The 15,617-nt window shown below is 38.4% G+C and overlaps 1 protein-coding gene across 1 annotated transcript in view; it reads left to right on the plus strand.

The window, feature by feature from the left end:
* The first annotated feature begins 348 nt into the window (after window positions 1-348).
* The window catches only part of sspo (SCO-spondin), a 117,505-nt gene continuing 102,236 nt past the window's right edge, over window positions 349-15,617 (plus strand). The window contains exons 1-14 of the mRNA XM_062992294.1: window positions 349-401; window positions 2,110-2,319; window positions 2,427-2,509; window positions 5,033-5,203; window positions 5,354-5,577; window positions 6,998-7,100; window positions 7,495-7,653; window positions 9,146-9,231; window positions 9,814-9,939; window positions 10,027-10,183; window positions 10,357-10,597; window positions 11,387-11,528; window positions 13,778-13,904; window positions 14,882-15,054. Of these exons, the coding sequence (XP_062848364.1) occupies window positions 349-401; window positions 2,110-2,319; window positions 2,427-2,509; window positions 5,033-5,203; window positions 5,354-5,577; window positions 6,998-7,100; window positions 7,495-7,653; window positions 9,146-9,231; window positions 9,814-9,939; window positions 10,027-10,183; window positions 10,357-10,597; window positions 11,387-11,528; window positions 13,778-13,904; window positions 14,882-15,054 (2,055 nt within the window). The remainder of the gene's footprint in view (window positions 402-2,109; window positions 2,320-2,426; window positions 2,510-5,032; window positions 5,204-5,353; window positions 5,578-6,997; window positions 7,101-7,494; window positions 7,654-9,145; window positions 9,232-9,813; window positions 9,940-10,026; window positions 10,184-10,356; window positions 10,598-11,386; window positions 11,529-13,777; window positions 13,905-14,881; window positions 15,055-15,617) is intronic.

Below are 15,617 nucleotides of genomic sequence, written 5' to 3' on the forward strand. Positions count from 1 at the left end.
CAGCAAAGTAGAGCAAGTTGGAATAGTTCTGATTAGACGTTAGCCATATGTGACAACTGTATTTGTGTAGAATCTATGATACACAATAATGCTTCGAATATTTAATTGATATTATTAAATGTGCCATGTTTATTTTTGTGAAAGACAAGTTAGTGTGGTTCTAATACAGAACTCAAATTAAGGTATTTTGCATCATTTCTGTGCTACTTTGAGATAAATATTACTTGTGTAAAATGTTTACTTATAAAAAAAATATGACTAATAATAATGTTTAACTTATATATATATATATTTTGTTTTTCTAGTAATCCTTGCACAATGCTGAGGAATATCAGCCCTGAAGACATTATGAAAGCTTTGCTTGTGTTTTTATTGGGTCTTCACCTGGTCATGGGAAAAGGGTAAATCTCATCCTCTATCTACAATCCACCGTCATGTTAGCTGTAAATTACCTTATAGTGAATGAGTTCAAGCTGCAGCTTGCACTGGGGCAAGTTATAGCTTTTCTTTTAGAATGTAGTTAAGCTGGTGTGAAAAATTTCCTGCCCGGCTTGATTATTCTGAAAAATGAAAAAATTGAAAAAAAGCTTCAACTGGAAAAATGTACGTTTACCTGAAGGCAAGAGGAGTCATGTTTTGACTACAGAGACTATCACACATACACATATTTATATCTTGGCTGAATTTTTTGCTGTGTTTAAAAATCAATAACATAATAACTTAATAACCGAATGCTCCCTAAGCTCTTAATTAAAATAGAAAATACTAAATCTCTTTTTACAAAGTACATTTTCAAAAAAGTTGGGCATCTTTGGGCATCTTTTTTAAATGCAGTATAAACATAACAAAAACATAATTTATAATTATTTATAATAAACAAATTTATAATTTAATGCCTTTAAAACACTCAAAAAAAGGTTGGGACAAAGGCATGTTTACTCTTTTTTGCTTAATCCAAGACCTCAATTTAATCCAAGCAATCCCTGCCTACAGTTGTCTCATTCTCCTCCTCATGATGCACAATACATGCTTTACATACATACATACTTTCACTAGTAGATCAGGAATCTGTGTCTGTGAAGCCACACTGTTATACCATGTGCAAAATTAGCTCTCAAATTCAAATCTCAGCTGTGCAATCGACCTGATCAGGTGTCCAACAGGCACAATTGACTCTGCCTGAGGGAGGAAGGTTGAATGGGTTCCACACTGCTGCTGCAAATAGGGCCCGTTGCTGGCTGGTCGAGCAACTTTCTCAAGAGTTGGATGATTCACAAACAGTGGTGTATAACTTTCCATGAGCGATACGACTTATGGTGTACAAAGCACCTCTGGCCAGTGAAAAGAAGTGTATGGCTACTGTACATGTGTTATGGGGGGGGTGTGCGATAGTCTGCACCTCTTCTCAGCCATGGAAAAAGTGGTGCAGCAGCGAAGAAAATGCAATTGGGAATTAGACACGACTGGGAGGGAAAAAACGAGAAATGTAAAATAAACAAATAAACAAAATAAAAATACAAACATACACCTTCACGTCAATGGTACCTTCACACATATGCAAGTCACCCAAACCATGCAAGCAGCCTGCCTTGACACTAATCAAAATAAAGTATTTTTAGTATATAAAAGTCATACTAAAGTATATAAAGTTATTTTACCTTCTTTTACATTTTAATAAAAGTACCATACTTCAGTCTAATTCTAATTTGTTTATTCTAATTCTAATTCATTCAGATGATCCTTTAGGCCACCCAAAGATGAGAGAGGTTTCTTCCTTGTAATTTTAGGCAATTTTTTCTCTGTTGTCCTTGGCTTGCACAACAGGGTTTTTTTTAGTGGTGCTGGTTTATGTAAAGTTGCTTTGAGACAATGTTTATGTAAAAAGTGCAATATAAATGAATTTGTTTTGATTTCAAGAGTTTTTAGTAGCTGCTTTATCCTTTTTAAAGAAAAAAGTGGGTCTGGTTTACCCAAAATCAGTGGTCGTAGGATGGGAATTTCCTGAACAGAGCACCAATCCAATGTATTTTTTTTACTGTTTTATTATTTACTGTGGCATATGTATCAGTTTATTTTAACCTGAAATTTTCTTAATCTTTTGACTGTTAGTCACTGGTGTGAGCACACAGTGGAAGAGAAAGTTGAAAAGATCATCACTCCCCGCTTGCAGCTTGAGGCGGCATGCTCAGAGGTGTACCAATTCAACACTCAAGGCTGGAGGCTGGATGTAGACAGAATGCGCCACACACATGGCGGTGATGATGGTATTGCCACGTATTACAAAAGACAGGGCCCCAGAGCTTCCTGCTATCTATTCAAGTAAGGAAAAGACTCGGTTCACATATACATTCTCTACTCGTTGAACGCTGAATAACAGAATTGCTTTTATGTGAGAGTAATTATGCAGCTGTGTGTGTCTGCTGTAGGGCTGCAAACATTGTGAGTGAAGCAGTGAATAAAACAGTGAGGGTGTGTTGTGAAGGCTGGGCTGGCCCCCACTGCTCACAGGGTAAGACATCTAACTATATATATAAATTATATATAAATATCCAGTCAAATACCACATATTCCATACACTAGCACTGACCTAAATTTTGTTTCTTGTGTTTTCTTAGCCTTCAATCACTATTGGTATCAGGGATAATACAAAAAGGCACATGATGATAATAAAAATGTTTTTCAATATTTATTAATTGGTGAAATTATTAATTATAATAATATTGTGGTGTTAAAAAACCTAATGTCTATCCATCACTATATGGTGAAACGTGTGTGGACACCCGTCCTATTCACTGAATTCAGATGTTTTAGCCACACCCATTGCTAACAGGTTTTATGTGGCAAAGTTTCCCTAATTTTCACCAAATTCCTTCTAAAATTAAATTTTAGATGGAAGTCAGCTTTACTAATTACAGCAAAGCTTTTGAATGTGTTGAAGCAATTATTTGTAGCAATTATTGAAAGGATGATGGAAACATCAGAACATTTCATCATTCTAATGACGAATCCTACTGATTAACAAACCACAATCATAACAGAAAATGGAAAAACCAACTGGTTCCACATTGTCAAAGGAGTTAAACAAGACTGCATTCTGTCACAATTTCTGTTCAACATGTATGCTGAGCATATAATTAGAAAAGCAGAACTACAGGAAGATAATTAAAGGTTTATGATTGGTGGAGGAAACATCCAAAATCCTTGAAAAGCAGATGACAACCATGATAGCAGGAAATCCTAAAGGCCCTTATAAGGAAAATTAAAGGACAGATTGACAATATGGCAGAGGACAACATGGCAGAGACAAGTCATGACTAAAGGAATGATAGAAATCGGTGAATAATACATGTTTTGACTGGCAATTTATATGTTATGCATGTACAATGTATCACAAAAGTGAGTACACCCCTCACATTTCTGCAAATATTTCATTATATCTTTTCATAGGACAACACTATAGACATGAAACTTGGATATAACTTAGAGTAGTCAGTGTACAGCTTGAATAGCAGTGTAGATTTACTGTCTTCTGAAAATAAATCAACACACAGCCATTAATGTCTAAATGGCTGGCAACATAAGTGAGTACACCCCACAGTGAACATGTCCAAATTTTGCCCAAAGTCTCAATATTTTGTGTGACCACCATTATTATCCAGCACTGCCTTAACCCTCCTGGGCATGGAATTCACCAGAGCTGCACAGGTTGCTACTGGAATCCTCTTCCACTCCTCCATGATGACATCACGGAGCTGGTGGATGTTAGACACCTTGAACTCCTCCACCTTCCACTTGAGGATGCGCCACAGGTGCTCAATTGGGTTTAGTCCATCACCTTTACCTTCAGCTTCCTCAGCAAGGCAGTTGTCATCTTGGAGGTTGTGTCTGGGGTCGTTATCCTGTTGGAAAACTGCCATAAGGCCCAGTTTTCGAAGGGAGGGGATCATGCTCTGTTTCAAAATGTCACAGTACATGTTGGAATTCATGTTTCCCTCAATGAACTGCAGCTCCCCAGTGCCAGCAACACTCATGCAGCCCAAGACCATGATGCTACCACCACCATGCTTGACTGTAGGCAAGATACAGTTGTCTTGGTACTTCTCACCAGGGCGCCGCCACACATGCTGGACACCATCTGAGCCAAACAAGTTTATCTTGGTCTCGTCAGACCACAGGGCATTCCAGTAATCCATGTTCTTGGACTGCTTGTTTTCAGCAAACTGTTTGCTGGCTTTCTTGTGCGTCAGCTTCCTTCTGGGATGACGACCATGCAGACCGATTTGATGCAGTGTGCGGCGTATGGTCTGAGCACTGACAGGCTGACCTCCCACGTCTTCAACCTCTGCAGCAATGCTGGCAGCACTCATGTGTCTATTTTTTAAAGCCAACCTCTGGATATGACGCCGAACACGTGGACTCAACTTCTTTGGTCGACCCTGGCGAAGCCTGTTCCGAGTGGAACCTGTCCTGGAAAACCGCTGTATGACCTTGGCCACCATGCTGTAGCTCAGTTTCAGGGTGTTAGCGATCTTCTTATAGCCCAGGCCATCTTTGTGGAGAGCAACAATTCTATTTCTCACATCCTCAGAGAGTTCTTTGCCATGAGGTGCCATGTTGAATATCCAGTGGCCAGTATGAGAGAATTGTACCCAAAACACCAAATTTAACAGCCCTGCTCCCCATTTACACCTGGGACCTTGACACATGACACCAGGGAGGGACAACGACACATTTGGGCACAATTTGGACATGTTCACTGTGGGGTGTACTCACTTATGTTGCCAGCCATTTAGACATTAATGGCTGTGTGTTGAGTTATTTTCAGAAGACAGTAAATCTACACTGCTATACAAGCTGTACACTGACTACTCTAAGTTATATCCAAGTTTCATGTCTATAGTGTTGTCCCATGAAAAGATATAATGAAATATTTGCAGAAATGTGAGGGGTGTACTCACTTTTGTGATACACTGTATGTTATTTGGAATTATATTCTTACATTATACATTCTTGTTTTTGCTTTCATTTCTAGGAGTGAGTATTAGAGGTCTGTGTTTTTCTACATGGAATTGTGAGGAGTTCCCTGGTGTTCAGAATTCCTCTCTTATGGCGCTTGAGCAGTGCTGTGGTAGCATGTGGGGTCTTAGCTGGAAAAACGCTTCTGACCAGACCTGCCTGTCTTGTTCTTACACACTGTTGCCAGGTGTTTTATTATTTCATTGTACAAATATGGACATTTCTAATAATAAATACAGCTAAAGAAAACAGTTTTTCAGGCTTTCATGATGTAATTATGACATCTGTTTTTTTTTTACAAATTAGTCATTTGCTTCTCATTGTTCTGTGTCCTCAGATGCTCAGCCATCACCCTTTTTTCGCAGGGGACTTTTAGGTGCAGTTAGAGACTCCAAAGCCTCTGCCACTTGCTTGAGCTGGGGTGGAGCACATTATCGCTCCTTTGACAAAAAGCACTTCCATTTTCATGGTGGTTGCACCTACGTGCTGGCCTCTTCCACTGATGGTACCTGGACTGTCTATATCAGCACTGTATGTGATGGTGGAGGACACTGCAGCAAGGTACAAAATAAACACACACAAACAGCTTGCTAAGCCGCAAGCTAGGTGGACTAACCAGCGTATTTGGAATTTCATTTCATTTCATTTTCACCAACTTCTCTATCCTGGTCAGGGACGTGAAAGGTCTTGATCCAATATAAAAAACTGGAAAGCAGGGAAGGTTTCCAGCAGATTAATTCACATTTTCAGAATAGCTTATAAAATGATATATACTGTTGCAATTGGAAGTTGTTCAATCCATCAAAAAGAAAACAAAGATTTATACCTATTTAATCGGTTAAATGATCCAGCAAATGAACAGAGAAAATAGATGACGGTGTAATTTAAATTAGCAGGATATTTTGTTAATATTGCCATGTCAGAATTATTCAACTCCTACATAGTATTGCTGATTTTAAATTTTTGGTCAGGTGCATTATGCTTTAATTATTCTTGAGATGTATCTAGAAATCAGTTGAAGTCCATCTGTTGCTATTTGAATTGATTGGAAAGGCACACACCTGAGTCTATACAGGACATAATTTACACTATATTGTCAGGACATAAAACGAGTCAGGGGACTGATTGTCCAATTGTGGACTGATTGTCCAATCCAATTGTGGAAAGACATAGATCAGGGCAGGGATATAAAAGAATATCTAATGCTTTGAGTGTCCCAGAACCACAAGGGCTACAGTAACTTTAAAACTGAAGAAAGTTGACACAGCCTTAAACCTTACTAGTGTTGGCTGCAGAGCTAAATTAGGCATCAGGGCAAGAAGAGCCTCACAGAGGTCAGAAAGAGCCCAATGCTTAATCTAAAAAAGCTCCAAGCATTCTGTAAAAAGATGGGGGATTTGGATGTATGGACAACCATCTCTGCAGCACTTTATCAATAAGGCCTTTAGCAGAGTAGCATGTGACAGCTGACTTGGAGCTAGCTAAATGGCATGTGAAGGACTCTGGACAGAACAGCAAGCACAGAGCATCATGCTATGGGGTGCTTTTCAGAACAAAAACAGGGAGACTGGTAAGAACCAAGGGACAAATGATGCACGCAAAACGCAGACTGGGACCACAGTTCACCTTACAACACAAGAATAATCTAAAGCATGCAACGAAAACAACTCTGGAGTTGCTTCAAGTCAAGTTTCTAATTGTACTGGAGTGGCCTAGCCAACTGCCAGACCTAAAGTCCATTAAACATGAATACAACATTTCTAAAGTAAAATTACTTTCAGTAAAAGAAAAAAGGTAAGAATTGGTTTAAAGTAAATAATAGTACATACATTTGGTTGTAACAAAGTTTTCGCTTGATTAAAGGATGTGTTGAAAACACTGACTAATAGGTTTAGTATTACATATGTCTGGAATTTCTTTCATTTGGTACCTTTGCTGCAAATAAATACTGTTAAAGAAAAAACCTTTTCTGATTTTTTAGGCACTGCGCATGATGTTGGGACTTGATCTGGTGTCTGTAAATAAGGATAATATAACGCTCAACGGTGCCTTATTACAACAGGGAGAACCTTTGTTTCAAAATGGTATGAATTGCCTTATTCGAATAACTTGCATGCAATCTGTTGTAATGCACGTATTCTTGTTTATCCATTTACTGTAGACTTGAGAACTACAAGATAAGGTTATCTTAACCAGATAAGATGATCTTACAGTTTATTAGTATAGGTCATTAACAGGTGCATGTACGTTTCAAAACACACTGTCTGTTACCTAATTATCTCTTAAAATTTATTCAATTAAATTAAGTAAATTAAATTTTGTAGATTAACCCGATGGCTAATTCTGATTAATATATCTAATTTTGAATTGTAAAAAATAATTATTTGTGACATTTATTTTAATTTCATTATTTTAATTTCATTATTTTAATTTCATTATTAATAATCATACATTTACTTGTATTGACTTTTTTTGTAGGAGTGAGTATTCACTGGTTGGGAGATTTTGTGTTTGTTGAAAGTGGATTGGGCATAAGAGTGAAATTCGACATGGGAAACACAGTATACCTGACAGTTAATGCAGAACACTTTGGTGCAACAAGGGGCTTGTGTGGACTATACAACAACAATGCAGATGGTAAGTGAACAGTGGTATTCCTCTCCCCAACATACATCCCAATACAAATATAATGCCCCCAAATGTTTTGTTTTTATTACTAAATTTACATCTAGTGCAGCATATGTTTACAACTAATTTACACACAGTGTATTTTAGGTTTGTACCAAATTTCAAAAAAGTTGGGGCAGCAAATAACTGGTTGTGCCATTATTGGCAGTAACCATGTCAAACAAACATTTGAGTTAACTTGGCTTTTATATTGATGTGGAGTAATTTTGATTCACTTTTCCTTGCGGAATTGTTTTTATTTAGCTGCATTTGAGGATTTTTGAGCATGAACTGCCTATCGAAGGTCTTGCCACACCTCAATAAGATTCAAGTCAGGACTTTGACTTGGCCAATTCAAAACTATTCAGAGGTGGACTTGCTTGTGTGCATCTGATCACTGTTCTGCAGAATAACACAACTGTTCTTAAGCTTATAACATTAATGGTTTCATCATTTTTGACAAATTGTACAGGAAGACCAAAGCAGCCCCAGACCATACCAACAGTCAAACATGGTGGTGGTACTGTAATGATGTTTCTATGATTGAATGCAGCATCAGCTTTATGCCAAATAGAATGGGACCCATGTCTTCCAGAAAGTTCTATCTTTGACTCATCAATCAGAATATTATCCAAAAAATGTGGACGGTCATCAAGAAATATTTTTAACACTCCCATGGATGTAATTTTTGCCCAGTGTCTTTCTTATTCTGCAGTTATGTACATTGTACATGTGTACATCGTAACTGATGGAAGTAAGGTCTGCAGTTCTTTAGATGTTTGTCTGGGTTCTTTTGTGACCTCCTGGATAGGCTTTTGACGTGCAAATGTATTTAGGCTGGCCACTCCTAGGAAGCTTTACCACTGTTTCAAGGTTTTTCTATTTGTGTATAATGACTCTCATTGTAGTGCGCTGGAGTTTTAGAGTCTTAGCAATTTCCAGATTTCAAGTCTTTGTTTCACATCTGTATTTGAATCTCCTTAGAAAGTGTCATTATGTGCTGCTTTTTGAGACCTTCTAGCCTGCTTCACACTGCCAGACAGGTTTAATTTAAGTGATGTTTAGATTCAACAGGCAGTAAAATTGTACAAAATGTAAATTTGGTTAACTGATTTATTAGCTACTGGTGCAGTAACTTTTTTCAGATGGGTGAAACAAGTTTTGAATAAACTTCGGGGTGGGATTCCCAGATTCTTTGTGGAGTTTGCATGTTCTCCCCATGTCTGCATGGGTTTTCTCCGGGAGCTCTGTTCTGTCTGTTCTGTCATGAATGTAACCAAAGTGTGTAAAACATGAAGTTAAAAATCCTTAAAAGTAGTTGGAAAATCTGAAAAAAAAAAAAAAAAAAAAAGATATGACATGAAATACTTTATGAAATACTTTTTCCTAGCACTGTATGTGTTGATTATGCTGACCTTGTCTCTTGGTTGTGTGGCTTTAATTGTTCTCCATGTTACTACAGATGACTTTACCAGTAGGAGTGGAAGTGTGTCGCAGTATGCTGCAAGTTTTGGAAACTCATGGCGTGTTTCAGACCAAAAAACAGAGGTACTTTGTGCATAGTGCCCCAAAACAAATTCTCTTTCGGTTGGTTAGAGTCAACTTGTTACAAAAATGTACCAGACTTCACATTGCAGGGGCGGCACGGTGGCTAAGTGGGTAGCACTGTCGCCTCACAGCAATTAGGTCCTGGGTTTTATCCCCAGGTGGGGTGGTCTGGGTCCTTTCTGTGTGGAGTTTGCATTTTCTCCCGTGTCTGCGTGGGTTTCCTACGGGTGCTCCGGTTTACTCCCACAGTCCAAAGACATGCAAGTGAGGTGAATTGGAGATACAAAATTGTCCATGACTGTGTTCGATATAACCTTGAGAAGTGATGAATCTTGTGTAATGAGTAACTACCGTTCCTGTCATGAATGTAACCAAAAGTGTATAACATGATGTTAAAATCCTAATAAACAAACACATTGCAGACTAGCAAACTGAGACATGTTTACTACAGTTTTATAGTCAGGCCTATCAGTATGCCTTTAGTGTTGTAACACACTGTGGTCTATTGGGAAGTTTTAGGCATTTCTGACTGTTAGGCCAACTGAAAATGTATGAATACATGAATGTTGTTGACTTTCCCAGGGTTGTAGTGATGCAGCAGAGCTGGGCCACAGCTGTGATCTCACTGGTGATGTGAATTTGCGGAAATCTGCGGAGTCAACATGTCATCAGCTTAAAGAGATTCCCTTTTCCCACTGCCATCATTGGGTTAGAGAGCTGGCGGAGTACTTTATAGATTCACCTAAACATTTTTTACTATTAAATTCTTCAATTAATATTTGTTCTTATGCACAGGTGGATCCAGGTCCCTATATAGATACCTGCCTGTATGTGTACTGCAGTACGGGTGCAAGTGACAGAGAGATGGCTGTGTGTGACACATTAGCCAGCTATGCTCGCGAGTGCGCCCAACAACATGTTATCCTGAGCTGGAGGAGACCTGGTCTCTGTGGTACGTGTTTCATTTCGTTATATAAATATAAATATAGACATAATAGCACAAATCCTCACTGAGCCTTTAGGCAAGCATAAGAAAGCTTTAAATACCAGCTTATCTTCTTTGGTATTCATTTCTTCCTTCGGTTTATTCTTTTATTTACTTTCTGCCTTTCATGTGTCTTACAGAGCGAGTGTGTCCCAGGGGTCAGCTCTTCTCTGACTGTGTATCTTCCTGTCCTCCCAGCTGTTCCTCAGCACTCCCACCGGCTTCGGCCCAGTGTCGGGAGGAGTGTGTGGGGGGTTGTGAGTGTCCTCCTGGGCTTTATCTGCATGAAGGCCAGTGTTTACGGCGGAACCAATGTCCCTGCTTCTACAGGAGACATACATATCAGGAGGGAGACATCATTAAACAGAAGTGTAACACCTGGTAGGTGTACCACTTTTCAAAAAATTGTTAGTGAACAATACAATAGTTTTAAAATAATCCTCCTCAGAAAGTATTCCACATACTTAATGTATATCACTCCCTACAGTGCATGATATCATCAAAAAATGTAAGTTATCAAGAAAAAACTGATAACTGTTACTAATTCACCTGCTTAGGTAAGTTAAGGTATCATAACTGGGTATAACAGAATTATTCACCAAAGGCCTAGCCTTTGCAATCAGCGATGGTGTCACCATCTACCATACATATTACTGCAAAAAGATTTAGGGAATCTGGAGAAATCTCAGTCCGTGTAGAACAAAGTCGGAAACCACTTTTGAATGTGTCCTGACCTTTGAGCTCTCAGACGGCTCTCCATGAGAAATCTTATGATTTCTGTAATGAATATAGCCACATGAGCTTGGGAGTACCTCAGAAAACCACTGTCACTTAACACAGTCCACCATTGCATGAAGAAATGCACCCTGAAAATCTATTACACAAAGAGAAAGCCAAACATCAATTCTATGCAGAAATGCTGCAGAGTTCTCTGGGTTTGAGCTCATCTCAGGTGGTTCAAAAGACAGTGGAAACGTGTGCTGATGTCATATAAGTCTATGATTCAACTTGTTTATGAAGAGGATTTATTTATGAATTAGATTTTTTTTGCATGTCCTGATATGTTTAATCTGTGTTAATATTTTTTTTTAGAGCAATCCACTTTAAAAACATGAATTTTACATATGTGATGTGTCTATGCGCTTTGTTTTTCCTATCCTTCTTCTTTAGTGTGTGTCGGGAAGGTCAGTGGCAGTGCTCTGCAGAGAGGTGTAAAGCTCAGTGCAGCATTATTGGGGCAATGCATATCAGTACCTTTGATAAGAAGAGGTATAGCCTCCAATCTGGTGACTGTCAGTTTATAGCCACTGAGGTGAGATACGACGTACATTACTGATGCTATCGCCTTTATTGCATTTTGCAGTTTTTTTCTTTTTTTTAGTGAAAGTTCAGTAAACATTAATCAGAAAAGGCTCATTATCAAAGATTACTTAATATTACAGACAAGGCTACTAACAGATAACAGATAAGAATATTTAACTCCTGAGATAAGGTCCCATATAAAAGTATTTGTCCCTTTATGTTCTTTAATTCCTCCCTATTTATCACAATTATTAGGGCAATGGTAGCTTAGGGACTGGTGAATAGAAGGTCACTGGTTGAAGCATATATACCCCGATCAGGCATAACATTATGACCACCTCCTTGTTTCTACACTCACTGTCCATTTCATCAGCTCCACTTATCATATAGAAGCACTTTGTAGTTCTACAATTACTGACAGTAGTCCATCTGTTTCTCTACATACTTTTTTTAGCCTGCTTTCAGCCTGTTCTTTAATGGTCAGAACCCCCACAGGACCACTACAGAGCAGGTATTATTTAGGTGGTGGATCATTCTCAGCACTGCAGTGACACTGATATGGTGGTGGTGTGTTAGTGTGTGTTGTGCTGGTATGAGTGGATAAGACACAGAAATGCTGACTGAGTTTTTAAACTTCTTTGACTTTACATCTACAAGGTGGACCAACTAGGTAGGAGTGTCTAATAGAGTGGACAGTGAGTGGACACGGTATTTAAAAACTCCAGCAGCGCTGCTGTGTCTGATCCACTCATACCAGCACAACACACACTAACACACCACCACCATGTCATTGTCACTGCAGTGCTGAGAATGATCCACAACTTTAAAATGCTCAGCTGGAGAAACAAGGAGGTTGTCATAATGTTTTGGCTGATCGGTATATATATATATATATATATATATATACAGTATATATATATAAAGGTCACCACCTGGATTTAACTAAGCAAATAGGTAAGAGCCTCCCATTGGATAATTACTGCATGGTTAATTGTTTCAGCTGGCAACAAGTTATTTAACCCTAATTGATGCAGTGAGTAGCTTCTCATTTGTTAAACAACCATGTCGAAAGACACATCCTGTGGTCGTGGAAAAGATGTTAATCTGTTTCAGAAGGGTCAAATTATTGGCATGCATCAAGCAGAGAAAACATCTAAGGAGATTGCTGAAACTACTAAAATCGGGTTAAGAACTGTCCAACACATTATTACAAAGTGGAAACGTTTGGTGAAATCAAATGATAGAAAAACTACAGTAGAACTCAGGGATATGTTTAATAGTGAAAGTAAGAGCATTTCCACACGCACAATGTGAAGGGAACTCAAGGGATTGGGACTAAACAGCTGTGTAGCCTTAAGAAAACCACTTGTCAGTGAAACTAACCGGCAAAAACAGCTTCAATTTGCTAGGGAGCATAAAGATTGGACTCTGGAGCAATGGAAGAAGGTCATGTGGTCTGATGAGTCCAGATTTACCCTGTTCCAGAGTGATGGGCGCATCAGGGTAAGAAGAGAGGCGGCTGAAGTGATGCACCCATCATGCCTAGTGCCTACCGTACAAGCCTGTGGGGGCAGTGCTATGATCTGGGGTTGCTGCAGTTGGTCAGGTCTAGGTTCAGCAACGTTATGTGCCCAAAGAATGAGGTCAGCTGACTACCTGAATATACTGAACCACCAGGTTATTCCATCAATGGATTTTTTCTTCCCTGATGGCACGGGCATATTCCAAGATGACAATGCAAGGATTCATCTGGCTCAAATTGTGAAAGAGTGGTTCAGGGAGCATGAGACATCATTTTCACACATGGATTGGCCACCACAGAGTCCAGACCTGAACCCCATTGAGAATCTTTGGGATGTGCTGGAGAAGACTTTGCGCAGTGGTCCAAATCTCCCATCATCAATACAAGATCTTGGGGAAGAATTAATGCAACTCTGGACAGAAATAAATGTTGTGACATTGCAGAAGCTTGTGGAAACGATGCCACAGCGAATGTGTGCCGTAATCAAAGCTAAAGGCGGTCCACATATACATATACTTTATACTTCAACAAATTAAAATATTAAAAACTGTATGTTGTCCTCAATCATTTTCCCTTCTATATAAAACTAGTGTAAAGATACAAAATTATTAAGTGTAACATGCTAAAATAGAAGAAACCAGGAAGGGTGGGACATACTTTTTAATGGCACTGTATCAAATAAGTAAACAATTTACCCTGCAAAACTTGTCCCTTGTGATCTCCTGTGTTTTTTGTAGGATTTTTTGGATAAGAAGTTAACAGTTACCATCAGAAGTGGAGTGTGTGTGACAAGAGGTGGCAAGCAATGCCCATATGAGATAATCATCACTGCCCTTCATACAACAGTGACCTTAACTAACACAGGTGACTAGTTTGCCTTTCTAACTATACATAAGTTTGAATGTTTAAACTTTGTCTGTACTCCAGTGGTCTGGTTAGGCGTTCAACAGGCACAACTGGTTGTGTCTGAGGGAGAAAGAGTTAGATAAGCAATCATCTTGTTGCTGCAACAAGGACCACTAATCAATGCTTCAGCAAAAGCTACGGAGAAATACAAAGGGTATAGTGTGAACTGCCATACATATTCATGATCTATATAAGAGTCTACATCTGGCTGATGTAAAGAATGGGTATGCATCTTTACACATACTGTACCAGAAAGCATGGCTCTTCTACCTTGCCAGCAAGGGTGTTATGTAAGTAGCAAGGCTTGCAGAGTGTACAAGGGTGTTAAATATAAGGGGTAAATCGATATATTATATATATTTTCTATTTTACCCATCTATTTTATTATTATTCAATTTATTAACATTTTCCAACAGTTGCAAAGAATAAATTATGAGTTATTTGAATTATGAATTAAATTATGAATTATGAAAATATGACTTTGGAATGACCTATTTTTTGCATTTAACACTAATAAAAATGTGAACTGACCTTTGCACAATACCAGACAAACACTTAGATAACACAAAACAATTCTACTATTCATGTCAATCAATCATTTACAGTCTAGACTGGAAGAGTTATGTAAGCCCTGGTAGAGTGGGTCTGAATGGTTGGTGTTGTCTGGTTCTTCACTTCAGGAAGAAAATCCATTTTCAATAAAAGACAGATCTAGAATGTCTAGCTGAAATAACCATGTACTACTTAGCAATATATGCCTCCAAGCCAATAGTACGTATATAACGCATGCAAATCACCCATTCCATAGAGACCGATGTATCCCCATATCATAACAGATGTTGGCGTTTGCACCTTTCTCTGATGACAGAATTGGTTTAACTCTCCAGTTCAATTTAAGAATTAAATAAAATTGTTTTAACTCACAGCTTTCTCAGGCTCAGTGATGCTGAATGGGCAGCAGGAGGCTTTGCCAGTGTTGACGCCTGACCTGGCCGTGCAGAGATCCTCCTCCAGTTTCTTGCTGGTCCAGGCATTTGGGGCTCAGCTGCTGTGGCACACTGAAGGTCCTTTCATCCTCATCACTCTGCAGCCAAGCTTTGCTCTTAAGGTACACCATGACTTTAGTCACTTCACTATAGTCTGCTTTTTGATTTGGTTGATAAAATATTGCAGTGTCATTGATTGTTAATTGTTAAAGACTATGTAATTACTTACCACCACCCATTCGATGTACAGCACTTTGGTCAACGTAAGTTGTTTTAAGAGTGCTTTATAAATAAAATTTACTTACTTACTTACTTACTTACTTACTTACTTACCCAGGAACATACTAAATTTATTTTGTGGTCTGCTCAACTAACTAAAAAAAGCCTCTACAGCATAGGACTATTAAACCAATTTTTGTTGTAGCTTATAAATGCATCAGTTAGAAGATTTTTATTGATCAAAGGAAGGAAAGATGCTCTTTTATCATAAGAGGAAATAATGTTAAGCTCAGTACAAGCCAAAAACCACATACAATTTTAATATTGTTAAAAGGAAACACATTGTTTATGGGTATAAAACATTTTCAACTTTTTTATGAGGTAGTATTAAGATAATAAAAACAAGTTACATAAAAGTAATTGATATATTGATAATATAAATCAAATTTCCAGACAAGATGGGACA

Source organism: Trichomycterus rosablanca, chromosome 3 (genome assembly GCF_030014385.1).
Source record: "Trichomycterus rosablanca isolate fTriRos1 chromosome 3, fTriRos1.hap1, whole genome shotgun sequence".
Classification (NCBI taxonomy): Eukaryota; Metazoa; Chordata; class Actinopteri; order Siluriformes; family Trichomycteridae; genus Trichomycterus; species Trichomycterus rosablanca.